The sequence below is a fragment of the Pinus tabuliformis genome, chromosome 7 (genome assembly GCF_031772625.1).
Source record: "Pinus tabuliformis cultivar Carrire ecotype Pingquan chromosome 7, CPIR1, whole genome shotgun sequence".
Classification (NCBI taxonomy): Eukaryota; Viridiplantae; Streptophyta; class Pinopsida; order Pinales; family Pinaceae; genus Pinus; species Pinus tabuliformis.
Window position 1 is genome coordinate 563,142,070 of NC_142293.1, and position 13,973 is coordinate 563,156,042.

Here is a 13,973-nt window from a genome sequence, read left to right on the forward strand (position 1 = left end):
TTTCTTAATTTTTTATTCTATGCTGCGAGCAGACTAAAATGGCGTTCTTTAAAAGGGAGGTTGAGAAAGTTAGGGTTGGTAGAGTAACGCCTACTGTGGTCGGACCAGTACGCAGATCGACAGAACGCACCAGAGTTAGTAATATTTTCTCTGCATTCTTAATGTAGGTATGCAGGCAACAAAGGAATGGCAGGGATGAGAAACGTTAACTCTGTCTTGACAAATGCTCAGAAACACACAAACCTACAAACTTCATTGAGACAAATAAGCATAGATTTACACAGGCCACAACAACAAGTGGCTCACACAAGATTAAGCAAGTTATGAATGTACCAACTCTGATATCATGTTAAACACATACATGGCAACAACAGAGTATGAATGATAAGCATGAGAGTGTATCTATTATTAACAAATGATATACATTTATAGTGCATTCATAGGAGCTTTGGTTTCGTATTCCAAGGTCTCTTGGACTTCCTTAGACTATTCAGCTTCCACACCAACCCTTGGAGGATTAGGTGTTCAACAGGTGCGCACTGCGTTGTGTACAGGATGAGTGGTTCACCTTCTCCTATGGCATATGAGTAGGATGAGTGGTTCACCTTCTCCTGCAGATGCTTGAGCATACATCCTACCCATGTAGTCTGAGACTCATGGGAAGTGCCTCTCATCCAACCAATGAGTTGGGAAAAGTGGATAGGGACCATAACACTGTTGAAGAAAGTGTAACTAGTTTTGGTCTTCATAACAACTTGTAATTATGATTTTATGTAAAGAAGAAACAAATGTATTTATTGTATTCCTTTCATCATGGATTTCATGAGCAAGAAGTGTTTTTCATAGGTCAAAGACTTCTTCTTGATGTCTTTAGGGATTTGTCATCTTGTCATAAATGTATAATTCAGAATCATGTATATGAAGTGTTGTTACACTTGTAAGAGTCCTCCAGAATAGAGAAGCACAATCATCCTAACAACATCAATATATATATGCTCAATCTTCATACCGACTTCAATAAATGGAGACACAACCTTTAGGGAGTGTCATACATATATATATGTAAATGACATGTCAGCTCAGCGTAAAAGGATATGTTGGTTCATAAAGACAAGTCGGCTTAATTGTATGACTCAAAAACTATATATAGGAGTCTGTACCCTCACATTTCTACAACGGATAGATTCGACATCTCTCTGAAATTTCGGATGGGTATAGGAGAGAAAAAATGTGGATTACCTACAACAAACTTCTCGGCATATTTCCTGAGGCTCTCGGTGGTCAAGACAACAAGAAGTTCGATCACAGTGCAGACTAGTTTGGGGTAATATTACAGTGATATCCTCCTCACTGTCTCATGCATATATTCACTGAAATTTCGGATGGACAGTGGTGCAGTTTGGATAAGGTCTTGGTAAGATGATACTCAGTGATGCTCAATGCTAGATCTCGATGATAGCAGGAGCTGTAGTGATATGATGATTAGAAATGCTAGGTGCTACATGATGCTGCTAGATGTTACATGGTGCAACTCGATGAAGGTATGATGCACAACTCTGTGAGGCCAAAGTTTAGGGATATATCACAACGTTTGAATGTTGTAGTGATCATGTTTTGGTACCATGAAGAAATCGAAGAATCAAGGAAGAAGGATGACTGTGTCTTGGTCTAGGAATGGCAATATAGGTCAAGGGTCTTGGTTTTGGTCTTTGTCAATTGGAGTCTCTATAAGAAGAATTTGTTCGGGTTTTCCTCTCAAAGAGTTAGAGGTTTTGGCCCTGGTAGAAAGCCAATATCTTGTGTTCTTGTCTCTTTTGTTTTGGTGACTATTTGTTGAACTAAATGACACACTCTAATAATAACAAGAGAAGATTATGATAACAAGGAAAAGTTAAAATACCTCACAAATAGTTATCATGGCAAGAAGAATCTCATTAACTTAATTTTCCCTAGATTCTTCAACATGGTATCAGAGCTAAGGTGTTGAAGTCAAAGGAAGGGTAGAAAATAGACACTCAATGATCAAGTTTCAAGAAAGGCATCAAAGCAAGTTGAAGGTTATCAAAGAAAAGGATCAACATCTACATTGAAGAATCAAACCCTGATTTTGATCAAACCCTAGATTGAAGCAACAGTCTACAATAGCAAGAGATTTTGTCTTCGTAGTCATAATCAAAAGGCCACCAAGACCCTCATCTAGTTGTCTACAAAGCAAGGTAGCTTGAAGGACCTCAAAAACGAAGATCACATCATCTTGAAGAAAGTCAAAACCCTAGAAGCAATCCTGATCTACACTACAAAAGAAGGCAAAGCATATTGAAGGCGAGAAGGCATTGTCATCATCTTAAAGGCTATAAAACAAGCAAGGATCATCTCCTTGCCCTAGAAGAAGATCATTCGAGTTAGTAGCAAATCATCCTCATCAAAAGGAGCAACCTTTTCTATTGAAGAAAGGCTTTTTCATTTGAAAGAAGATCATCCTAGAGGAAGCTCTAATACATCTTCTTCAACCATCATCAAAGTGATAAAGTAGAAGAGTTCATCTTCACTTGTCAAGTAAATATCTTTCATTCTATAATCAAATTGGGTTAAATGACTTCGTGTTTGCAAGGATATCTATAAATCGATTAGGTCATCAAAATTCCTTGCATAAGAAAGTAGGATAGATATAGTCCCCGGAAAAGAAGTCATTGATATATATGGAAAAGTCTTTGAAGGTCAAGCATTGTTTGAATGCAGGGAAAAGGATCAAGGGACTCATAAGATTCTTATGAAATCAATCAAAGGTCCTTATGTAGTAGGAGAGGAGACATCAAAGAGATATATAAAATACTAGAAGATATATTATCTGAAAATGCAGTGAAGAAGGTCATATCACTTAGACTTGATCTACACAAATTTGAAGGTATCAAAGATTGAAGGGATATCTTCATAAAGATCTCAATTAGAGATCTAGGAGAGATGATAAGAAATAGTCATCATTGTTCTTAAATACACTAACTAATAAGGAAGGTAACAAATGTCCATAGACAAGGAAGTTACCTCATTCGACAACTTGTGGTCTCTATTCTAGATAGAAAAAGACAAGTTGAGGGCAAAAGTGTTGAAGGTTAAAGGACTCAAAAATTTGCAGAAAGGAAAGGGAAGTTTGCCCCTCAAACAAGATAGAACAATGCTATGGGAAGATTATGAAAAGAAAGCTCATATTGCCGGAAAGATGGAGGAAGCTAAAGAAAAGGGCGAAGGAAAGAGGGAGTAACAGATCTCTACTATGATTGAGATGGTATCCCTCACAAAAAGGGCCTCATCATAAGCTCCTAAATCTTTTGTTATAGATATGACCATGATAATGAGATGCATTGTGGCATCATGGAAGCATGAGAAACAAGAGCTCGTGACATCACCATGGGAATCATGAAGAACAAAATCCCTGGCAGTCAAACATGAAGGATATAGCTCTTGGGAATCTCCTTGGACATTGAAGGAAAGTTAGAAGTCATCTAGGACAAGGCTCATCATGCATCAAGTAAAATAGGAAACATTTGCCAGATGGGGATATACAAGATCCTCAAGATTCTCAGATGGAATCCTCATCAGAGGGTTCACTAATCTAGAGAGAAAGCAAGTGTTTAGAAACCCCAACTTGTGGAATTCATGGATGATTTTATGATGACATGAGAAATGAAGCAGATTAAGGGATTGAATATCTTTTCAATCAAGGAAGCGCGTTGGTAGAAGCCCAGGTGACCTAAAGGTAAAATGAGGTATGTATGCTTGTGTTTAATATTATAGAGTCATGTTGTATGGTTGCAGGATCACTACTTCAATCTTGAGAAGCATGATCAAGAGAAAAAGGATCTCCTCGTCTAAAAGGATGCAAGAAGGCATAAGTCACACTAGATGAAATCAACATAATATGTCCTCATATGAAGTATGAGGTGGTTGGCTACAATTAAGAAACTTTGATTAAAAGCTCTTGGGAATGGAATGTGCGAGGAAGGAAGAGATCGTGAGATATGCAACCATGATGTGACGAGGAAATCTCTTTCAAGATATGAAGACTCTAATGAGAGTCTGTTAAAGATGGAGACCCTTTTGATTTCTTGAATAATATCTGGACGAGGTCATGTAGGGCTACTGGAACAAGAATTGGAAGTGCAAATACAATTAGCATCCATGTGGTGGATGGAAATTCCTGAAAGAAGCATGATGAGGAAGAAGTAGCCATATGACGAAGGTTCCAGATATGTATCAAGAAGGCCACTTTCTATGAAGAAAGGAATGACATGACGAACCAAGGAGGAAAGTGATTGATGGCTAATGCCCTACAAGGAAGAAACTCGACTGAATTTCATGACATCAAGGAAAGAAATTGATCAAGCAGTTGAAGGACCCACAAAGAAGAAGTTGCTGATGAAAAGAGAGTCCCCAATTGAGAGGGAGCTCTGACAAGTCCCTAATTAAGAGGGAGCTTGGGCAAGTCCCTAATCAGAGGGAGCTTGGGTACATTCCTTTACAGGAATGGGCATATCTTCCCTAGTTGAGAGGGAGAGATAGACACAACATTCTTGTCTTCACTTGGGAAGAAAGAATGGAGGATTAGGTAATCATCTGGCATCCAATGCTCTTTGAGGATGTGTAGGGCATCCAAGATAAGAGTAGGCAAGAGGACCGATATTCTTTGAGGGCTGGGAACCCAAGATAAGAATAGTCCTAGAAGGTCATACTCAGTGAACACCCAGGTGGGTATGTACCTTGAGAGACAATGATGAAGGTGTCTATAGTCATTGGTCTCGCCAACATTGTGCTCTGATATGATGAGAGATAGAGCTGTCAGTCAAGGCCTTGCTGTGGAAACAATGTTGGTTACTATGATGCTATACAGATGGGTTACCAATCCGATTCTTCTTATGAGAAATTCTTCAGATTGAGAATGACCAAGTACCATTATGAATACCTCCCTAGTTAAGAGGGAGTGTTGAAGAAAGTGTAACTAGGTTTGGTCTTCATAACAACTTGTAATTATGATTTTATGTAAAGAAGAAACAAATGTATTTATTGTATTCCTTGCACCATGGGTTTCATGAGCAAGAAGTGTTTTTCATAGGTCAAAGACTTCTTCTTGATGTCTTTAAGGATTTATCATCTAACTAGGTTCGGTCTCCATAACAACTTGTAATTATGATTTTATGTAAAGAAGAAATAAAAAATAAAAATAAATAAATTAATTAATATAATTTATACCCCTTATCATAGTCAAACTAGCCGTTATACCAGTCAAATTGAGTTGTTGTCTTTTTAGCCGTTACCTTATCGAGAAAATTGAATCTTGGGATACTTTGCCCTATCTATTTAATGTGCAAAGTGAGATTTGCTCATTCAACTTGTCCTGATGATGAACCACACTAGTTGGTTCGAAACGCGTCGACAAAAGTTTTTCTATGTGATTTTCGCCGAAGATTCTTCAGGAAAAGAAACAAATGTATTTACTGTATTCCTTGCATCATGGGTTTCATGAGCAAGAAGTGTTTTTCATAGGTCAAAGACTTCTTCTTGATGTCTTTAGGGATTTTTTATCTTGTCATAAATGTATAATTCATAGTCATGTATATGAGGTGTTGTTACACTTGTAAGAGTCCTCTAGAATAGACAAGCACAGTTATCCTAATGACACCAATATATATATGCTCAAACTTCATGTCGGCTTCAATAAATGGAGACACAACCTTTGGAGAATTTCATATATATATATATATATATATATATATCTATATATCTATATATATGTAAATGGCATGTCAACTCAGCATAAATGGACACGTTGGTTCATAAAGACAGGTTGGCTTAAATATATGGCCCAAGAACTATATATAGGAGCCTGTACCCTCGCATTTCTATAGCAGACAGATTCGACATCTCTATGAACTTTTGGATAGGTACAAGAGAGAAAAAATGTGGATTACCTACAACAAACTTCTCGGCATATTTCGTGAGGCTCTTAGTGGTCAAGACAACAAGAAGTTCGATCACAGTTCAAACTAGTTTGGGGTAATATTACAGTGATATCCTCCTCACTGTCTTAGGCATATATTCATTGAAATTTCGGATGGATAGTGGTGCAGTTTGGATAAGTTCTCGGTAAGATGATACTCAGTGATGCTTAGAGCTAGATCTCAGTGATAGTAGACACTGTAGTGATATGATGATCATAAATGCTTGGTGCTACATGATTTTGCTAGATGTTACATGGTGCAACTTGATGAAGGTATGATGCACAGCTATGTGAGGCCAAAGTTCAAGGATATATCACAACGTTTGAATGTTGCAGTGATCATGTTTTGGTGCCACGAAGAAATCAAAGAATCAAGGAAGAAGGATGATTGTGTCTTGGTCTAGGATCTTGGTTTTGGTCTTCGTCAATTGGAATCTCTATACGAATAATTTGTGCGGGTTTTCCTCTCAAAGAGTGAGAGGTTTTGGCCCTGGCAGAAAGCAATCTTGTGTTCTTGTCTCTTTTGTTTTGGTGACTATTTGTTGAACTAAAAGACACTCTAATAATAACACGAGAAGATTGTGATAATAAGGAAAAGTTAAAATACCTCACAAATAGTTATCATGGCAAGAAGAATCTCATTAACTTAACTTGCCCTAGGTTCTTCAACAAGCACTACAGATGGAAGCATTGTGTACTGTCCTACTCCCTACGTCTAGGATGCATGGTGTTTAACAACTTGATCTGGGATTAGATTCGATTGGGATTTTACCCATGGTTACGTGGACCGACTTTTGTCAGTGGAGAGTGGCAAGGTCTTGTGACTCTGGATCAATTTTTCTTCATTATCTATATCAGTGTTCAGTAGGGTAGAGACGAGATGGTACAGGATGGCATGATGATGGATATTGGCAGGTGGAATTCTCTCAACGAATTCTCCCTAGTTGAGAGGGAGTGTTAAAATTGGCAACTAGGACCAAATCCCACTTTGGACAACTCAGTTGACAGAGATGACTATTGCATTGAATTCCTCTTTTCGAGAGGACCAAAATTGACCCAAAGGTCATTAAATTTGGATAAGCAGAAATGTGTTTTTGAATTTATGCCCACACGTGCAAATTTTCAAGGTCGGCCACGTCATCGTGTAGGCTTATGAAGCCTACGAGACATGTCACTTCACCCTCAACGACTTGTATAAATATGAGAGACCTCAAACCTCATTTGGCATTATCTCATCTCACACATTCTTCTCTCTCCTCATATGATTGGTTCGTACAACTTATTGGGCATCATTTTTCCTCAGACGTGTGGCAGGACAAATTACAGGGCCAAAATTTCAGTCTGTTGCAGGTTTGACCAGCGTTGACCAGGGTTGTTTTGACCACATAGTTCTTGGGCCAGAATTTTGTTTTTGGCAGGCTGCATTTATTGGCACAGGAACCAAGGCATTCTATTGACTTTGACCACAGACCAATCACAGGGTTGACTGCTGGCCTGACCACAGAGTTGACTGCAGAGTTTGACCGCTGTTTTCATGACTGTTTTGGGCTGACTTTGACCTGCAAAGAAGGCAGAGTTTGACTGGATGTGACCGAGCTGTTTTGTGGATAATTTGCTGCTGATTTGACCAGCGTTAACTTTCTGGTTAGGGCTGTTGACTACTGCAGAAAAATTCAGATTTGATAGGGCTGTTTTGACTTTGATTTGGCAAGTCAATTTTGACTGTTGTACTCTCTCCCTCTGCTGAACATTTCATATAATAATAAGAAGAATTGATCAAGGGTTTTCTCCATCTTGGGGTTTTTTCCTGGCATCCGCCAAATCTGGTGTTTTCTTGTCTTGGCTTGTCTTCAGCATTTTATTGTTCATGTTTTATCTACAGTTACTGTCAATGTAATTTATGATTGATGTGATTGCTATTGGAAATCTAAATTGGAAATTGTCATTGGACTCCTTAAAGGACATTGAAGTAATTGTGCTAAGAATAGAACATACCATTGTTAACTAAACTTAACATACCTTCATAGTGAGCCCATGGCCCCGTAGTGAGCCCTTGTGAGGCTTCTACAATCGAAACATGAAGTGTTTTCAGTAGTTTTGAAAACCCATTTCATTGACTTAGTTCATACATTTCATCATCTATTCTTGACTCTTTGTTAAAATACCACGTAAGGCTGCATTGCAAAAGATAACTGTGACATCAAATGAGCTTACTGCTTAGACCTGTGTTTACCAACAATTTGTTACTCTCCTATGACCTGAGTGATGAAATGTCCTTTTACAGATTTCATTGGTTGTTTAATTTGCCCATTGCACTTTTGATAAACTGATCAGACAGTCAAATAGCAGACAATGCTCTTTATCCCAATACAGTTTGAGGATCTCGGATTGGTTTTTTAGTAAGATATCTCTAAGTATGGTCGTATAAAGGGTTCCATTGACCACCAAGAATAGAAAATATGAATGCAGCGACTACTCAGAAAATAAGCATGTTTCTGTCTACTAACAAGATACTGGAGTCAAGACTGATTGCATTACTGCTATTATTCTGCAGTTCAACCACTGCTTAGTCTGATGGATTGGGTTAACCATATTGGAGCATGCAGTGACTATTTTAATGATTTGGGCTATTGATTACAAGAATTTCTTTGGGTGTCTAGCCCGAAATGCCTTGCATAATCTTCCAATACTGTGAAGTTTTTGTCTATATCAGGCCATTTTCGCAGTGTAGTATGTCAGATCAAGTAAAATAGCTAAATCATAATAAACTACAACTAGAAATAATTCTTAATTACCTTGCAGGCCACTTTAGCAGAGTACTAAAATCTGCAGACTGAAGTCAGTCTTAGTTGAGCATAACAGAAATTAGTGCTCTGTGAAATGTAGAAACTGTGGTTAAGAATCTTATTCTAATTTATGTTCTTGTGCGTATTGGCCCTTAGTCTACCAAGTGGTTTTCAGATGGTTGTTTTTCTTGCAAAATTTTCTTAATCTTGAACAGATTGCATGTTAACTGGCTTAATCATCCTGCTAGAAGTGAACCTGCTCCTAATCATCTATATATGCATTCTATTGAAATGGAAATTATAGATTCCTAGCTGCTTGGTCACATGATGGTTTCACAAACATACTTAATTTGAAATGATGTCTTCCCCTACCATGCATAATTTCACAATTCTTCTTTGTTTTTGGTAATCCAAACATATGTGAATATGCATTCTTTGGTTGACTACTTTCATAATCTAATACATGGTTTCTTGAATTTCATTGATCTGGTGTCCGTGAAAGGTTTGAAAGATCACTTAGATTTCTCATTAGATTGGGAATCGAGGTGAATAGAAACTAGAATTTTACTTGTACATATTTCTTTCTTTGCAAATCATGCACTTGTTAAGTTATTTCTTATTTTCCAGTATACTCTTGTATTTTTACTTCCAGTTAACATTCCTCTACAAGCCTCAAGACAGGTCCTGAAACATCTCTTATTAAAGAAGCAGTTTCATGTTGCATGTCAGAAATGGCCACATCCAGTCCATTATCACTACAGAACCCCAGTGACATCATTACAGGGATGCACAATAGATTCCCTAATCCACATTATTACTTAGTGGATCAAACTTAGAACTTTGTATACATGACTCATCTTGGTAAATACTCCACTTTTATATTGATATCCAATAAATGGTCTAATTGTTATTGATTTCTAACCCTCGTTACAAAAAAAGAGAAAAAAAAAAGAAATAGCTTTTCACATATTTAAGAATGTCTTGCATACTGTGAACTTGACAAGGTGTAAAAATTACTAGATGCTAATATGTTTGGGGCCCTCCAGAGAAGACGTAATTTACACTCATTTTGTAATGACATTTTAATTTTCTTCTAAATTACGATAGAGACAAAAAATTTCTTATAACAATATGCCTAGTTCCTGGTTTCCCTAAATTTGCAAGTGGAGGGATGTCATTGTATAAAATGTTGTAAATTCACTCAACATGGAGGTGTATCAACTTGCATAATCATGAACAAGACTTTATCCCTGCTTGATATGCTGACTTCTCTTTAATGAATTGAGGAGTTAGCATTTCTATTATGTTTCCCTCTGTTCCTTGTTTAGTAAAAACAAAACAAAATATTGTTTCCTTGTGCCAATTTTTTATCGAGTGATACATGATTTCTGTTTTTGATCTGTGGCAGGTCCAACGTCTTTTGCTCCAGTTGTTGAGGCGTCAATGGGCATTGTGGAAGCAAGTGGCGGTCAGTATCATGTTCTTGTTATTATTGCGGATGGACAGGTATTGAAGATGGCATTTGCTTCTCATTTGGTCTGGAGTAAAACGATGTGAATCATTCTATAAAATCCTTCTGGAATTCATTGCCTGAGCTTGTAGCTTCTTTCTCCCTCCACCCGCCCATCCACACACACACAACACACACACATATATTACACTTACATGGTTTACTCCCTCCATAATTTCTCCTATCATCCAAAAACTAAATGTTTAATGATTGAAATTTGGTATCAATCCATCTCATATAATTGCTCTTCCATGGAGACCTGATCATTTGCAGGTAACCAGGAGTAGTGATACAAGGTCTGACGAGTTAAGCCCACAAGAACAGAAGACAATTGATGCTATAGCTAGTGCAAGGTATGTTGCAGGGCTTACATTGCACTATATAGAGGAGTGCTCATGGGTTTGTTTGTAATTGATGTAATTCTTACACCTTTCTAATTGTGCAGTCGTTATCCACTATCAATAGTACTGGTTGGGGTTGGTGATGGACCTTGGGATATGATGCGTCAATTTGATGATAAACTGCCCCGCCGTGAATTTGACAATTTTCAGGTGCCACGTTGTTGCATTTAATCTTATATGTCATGTTTCCTTTTATTTCCATCCATCTAGGATTATGTAGATGTGAATATAACCATATGCTAGTTGTGATTTAAATAGCAAAAATTAATAGCTGCAGCCCACAATTTCACCAGTTACATTCTGCTGAGACAGAGGGCTTGTGTGTGCAATTGCATGCATTCACGTGTGTGTGATAGAGAGTGGTAGAGAGAGCAGTGACCCTGGGATTCCTAACGTGCAAGCTGAATCTATTGATTTGGGGAAGAAGGCATTTTAAATCCCTGATTAATAAAGTCGAGGGTTATTTCCTGATGTCTGTAATAAGCCTAATAAGGTAATATAGTGTCTGTCTTGTTCATAAAAGTATTACAAGTTCATTCTCACGGTGAACAAGTTTGATGCATCAGTATGATCTGTTTGTTGTTATGCATGGATCATAGCTTTCACCTGAAATGTTACTTCCGCCCTAGAATGTTCGCAGTTGGTGCTTGACTTGTTTGGGGTTTACTCTGATAGTCAACATGCTTTTTGCCTCGTCATACCAATCTTTTGGTTACAAGTTCTACTTTCATGTGGTCACAACTCTAATGGAGCACAATGGTCCTTGGGAAAAATATATATGTTAGGCTCTGATTTGTAAGTTGCATTCATTGTGCAGTTTGTGAACTTTACGGACATTATGTCAAAGAATCTTCCTCAATCTGCGAAGGAAGCAGCATTTGCTCTTGCTGCACTTATGGAGATCCCAACTCAGTATAAAGCAACGATCGAACTCAAAATTTTGGGGTACTTGTGTAATTCCAATTTCACTAATGTAATGTCTTCTGAAGGTTGTCTTTGCTTCTTGTTTCTCAACTCCTGAGGAAATTTAATGAGATGTTCCCCGTTTACAGTCATCAGGTCGGAAGGGCTCCAAATATAGTGCCACGTAATCCTCCTTTGCCAACTATTCAGCGTGATGTTGCCCCGTCAAGTCTTCCAGACTCCACAAATGTCCAATCGTCAACTATTGAGCATGACGCTGCCCGGTCAGGTCTTCCAGACTCCACAAACTTACAATCTACGGCTTCACATGACATCAGTTCTACAGAGAATTCCTCAGCAGGATTGAGTTCGGAAAGAGAGCCACAGGTAGAGATTTCCAGTTCTGTTGCCTTATGTGCATACATGATCTATGGGTGTTTTGTTTTTTAATGTAGAATTTGCTGCTACTATTTTAATTCAAGTTATGGAACTGTATTCTGTTTTATCTTTCATGTAGGCTTGCCCTGTTTGTTTGACCAATTCTAAAGAGATGGCATTTGGTTGTGGACATATGGTGAGTCTGGGGAAAACTGGACATTGTTATTTTCGTGTTTGGTTTTGTTAGAAAACATTCTGTAAATGCTGTTGTTTTCTTTTTGCATGACATAAATTCTGTTTCAACAGACCTGTAGAAATTGTAGCCAAAATTTGTCGAACTGTCCCTTATGTCGGACACACATCTCGACACGTTTGCGAGTGTATCCTTCTTGAAGAGTCGTTCATTTTGCTGATGACGTGTTCACTCTTGATGAATGATCTTGGCAAATCGGTGCATTCAGAGGTGAGATTTTTTTTCTTCGTTCCTTTCTCTTAGAAGCACTATAAAATTGTACATGCACCATAGCTGGTTTAATATTTATTAGTGGAATACGATATTGAGTCAGCACATCTTTCTCGATACTAGCTTCATAACAAAAAGTGACCATTCGTTATGCATGTACCAACTTACCAAGTGTTTTAGTTCTAACGTTCTGAAGAGTTAAGACATGATATTAGCATTCTGTAATGTATCTATAACTAAGAAAAGTTTCCTTGCTTTGCAGCCTTTCTCATCAATTTGAGAAAACTCAATAAATTCTACTTTTTGAACCTACAGAAATAAATTTCATATTATAATGAGTAAAAAAGTTTCGGCGCTGCAATTTTCCAAACTTTTCTGCTGTTTGCTTTCTTGATAGAATGTACGTCTGTATTGAATGAAAATAACAAACTGAATTGTTTTATTTGGTTGCAGCCTCTGCTATGAAAAATCTATATTGAAATTTATTTTTTGATTTTCAGCTGGTATTGTAAGTGCAAATGTTTTTCATGTTGAGTGGATGGAATTGGCAGAAACGTATCACACAGTCAGGGTTAGGACAACGTGGCATATTCAGGCAATACTTGTAATAAATTCCTGTACATAAGGAAAGATGGTGAACAAACAGCACGTCGCTTTTGGCCTTGGTGCAGGTGTGAGCTTACAACAGGTGTACAAATTTGTTATTGTGGTGATTGTACTGCTTTGTCATGATAGACACTTGTTGTATATGCGAAGAAGATTGATGAGTCAAAATCACTCCTATCTCATATGATGATTTTGCCTCGTGTACATCCAATGATTTATTTGTTTCGAAGTGGTAAGAATATACAGCAGAAAACCTTCGGCTCCCCCGCCATTTCTTATCAAGCAATGGTTGATTATTCTATGATATCATCTCGAGAATTACTGAGTATTTCTGCATCCAAAGCTAGGATGGAATACACTTTCAAATCAAAAGATCGATAGTTCTTTATAGTATGACAATCAAGTGGAAATACTTTTGTTTTCGAACTTTGTTTCACAAGGAATTTCAAATTTGATTTTCCGATTTTCGTCCAGTAAAGAAGTATCTATGTTATCATATTCTATTAAGCATGATTATCAAAGCATTAGTTGCGAGTTGAAATAGGATTTAGGGTTCTCTTAATTTTGGTTGTAGACAAATTAACTTGGTTCGAATACAATTCACGTTTTGACAACTGTGGAGAACGAGAGCAGGGGCCTTGTTAGGGTGCCGGAACTATTGATATCAGTATTAATATGAAGCTGCACTCCACCTTAATATGTAGTAGAACTGTTCTTATTCTTATTATTAGTATATTATTAATATTAAGCTGTAGTTCAATTTTTCTTATGTTTTGGTTTTTTTTTAGGTATATTTTTTTGGTTGATTAGTTGGAATTTGTGGAACCACAAGTTTGAGTTGTTCAGTTTGCACAATCTAAGTGTCTCAAGAGTTTTTTAGGGAGTTGTCTATAATGCGACTTTTTGGAGATTCCGGTGACGGAATCTGGCGGAA

The 13,973-nt window shown here is 37.5% G+C and overlaps 1 protein-coding gene across 5 annotated transcripts in view; it reads left to right on the top strand.

Annotated features, from left to right (window-relative positions):
* Positions 1 to 13,552, top strand: part of LOC149248633 (E3 ubiquitin-protein ligase RGLG4-like) — a 61,288-nt gene extending 47,736 nt beyond the window's left edge. For 4 of the 5 annotated variants that reach the window (XM_089458480.1, XM_089458477.1, XM_089458481.1 and 1 more), the window contains exons 6-13: positions 10,187 to 10,284; positions 10,562 to 10,641; positions 10,734 to 10,839; positions 11,507 to 11,634; positions 11,742 to 11,979; positions 12,110 to 12,166; positions 12,277 to 12,433; positions 12,887 to 13,552. In XM_089458480.1, the coding sequence (XP_089314606.1) occupies positions 10,187 to 10,284; positions 10,562 to 10,641; positions 10,734 to 10,839; positions 11,507 to 11,634; positions 11,742 to 11,979; positions 12,110 to 12,166; positions 12,277 to 12,363 (794 nt within the window). In that variant the 3' untranslated portion in view covers positions 12,364 to 12,433; positions 12,887 to 13,552. The remainder of the gene's footprint in view (positions 1 to 10,186; positions 10,285 to 10,561; positions 10,642 to 10,733; positions 10,840 to 11,506; positions 11,635 to 11,741; positions 11,980 to 12,109; positions 12,167 to 12,276; positions 12,434 to 12,886) is intronic. The other variant, XM_089458478.1, reaches the window with a different exon arrangement.
* The last annotated feature ends 421 nt before the right edge of the window (positions 13,553 to 13,973 follow it).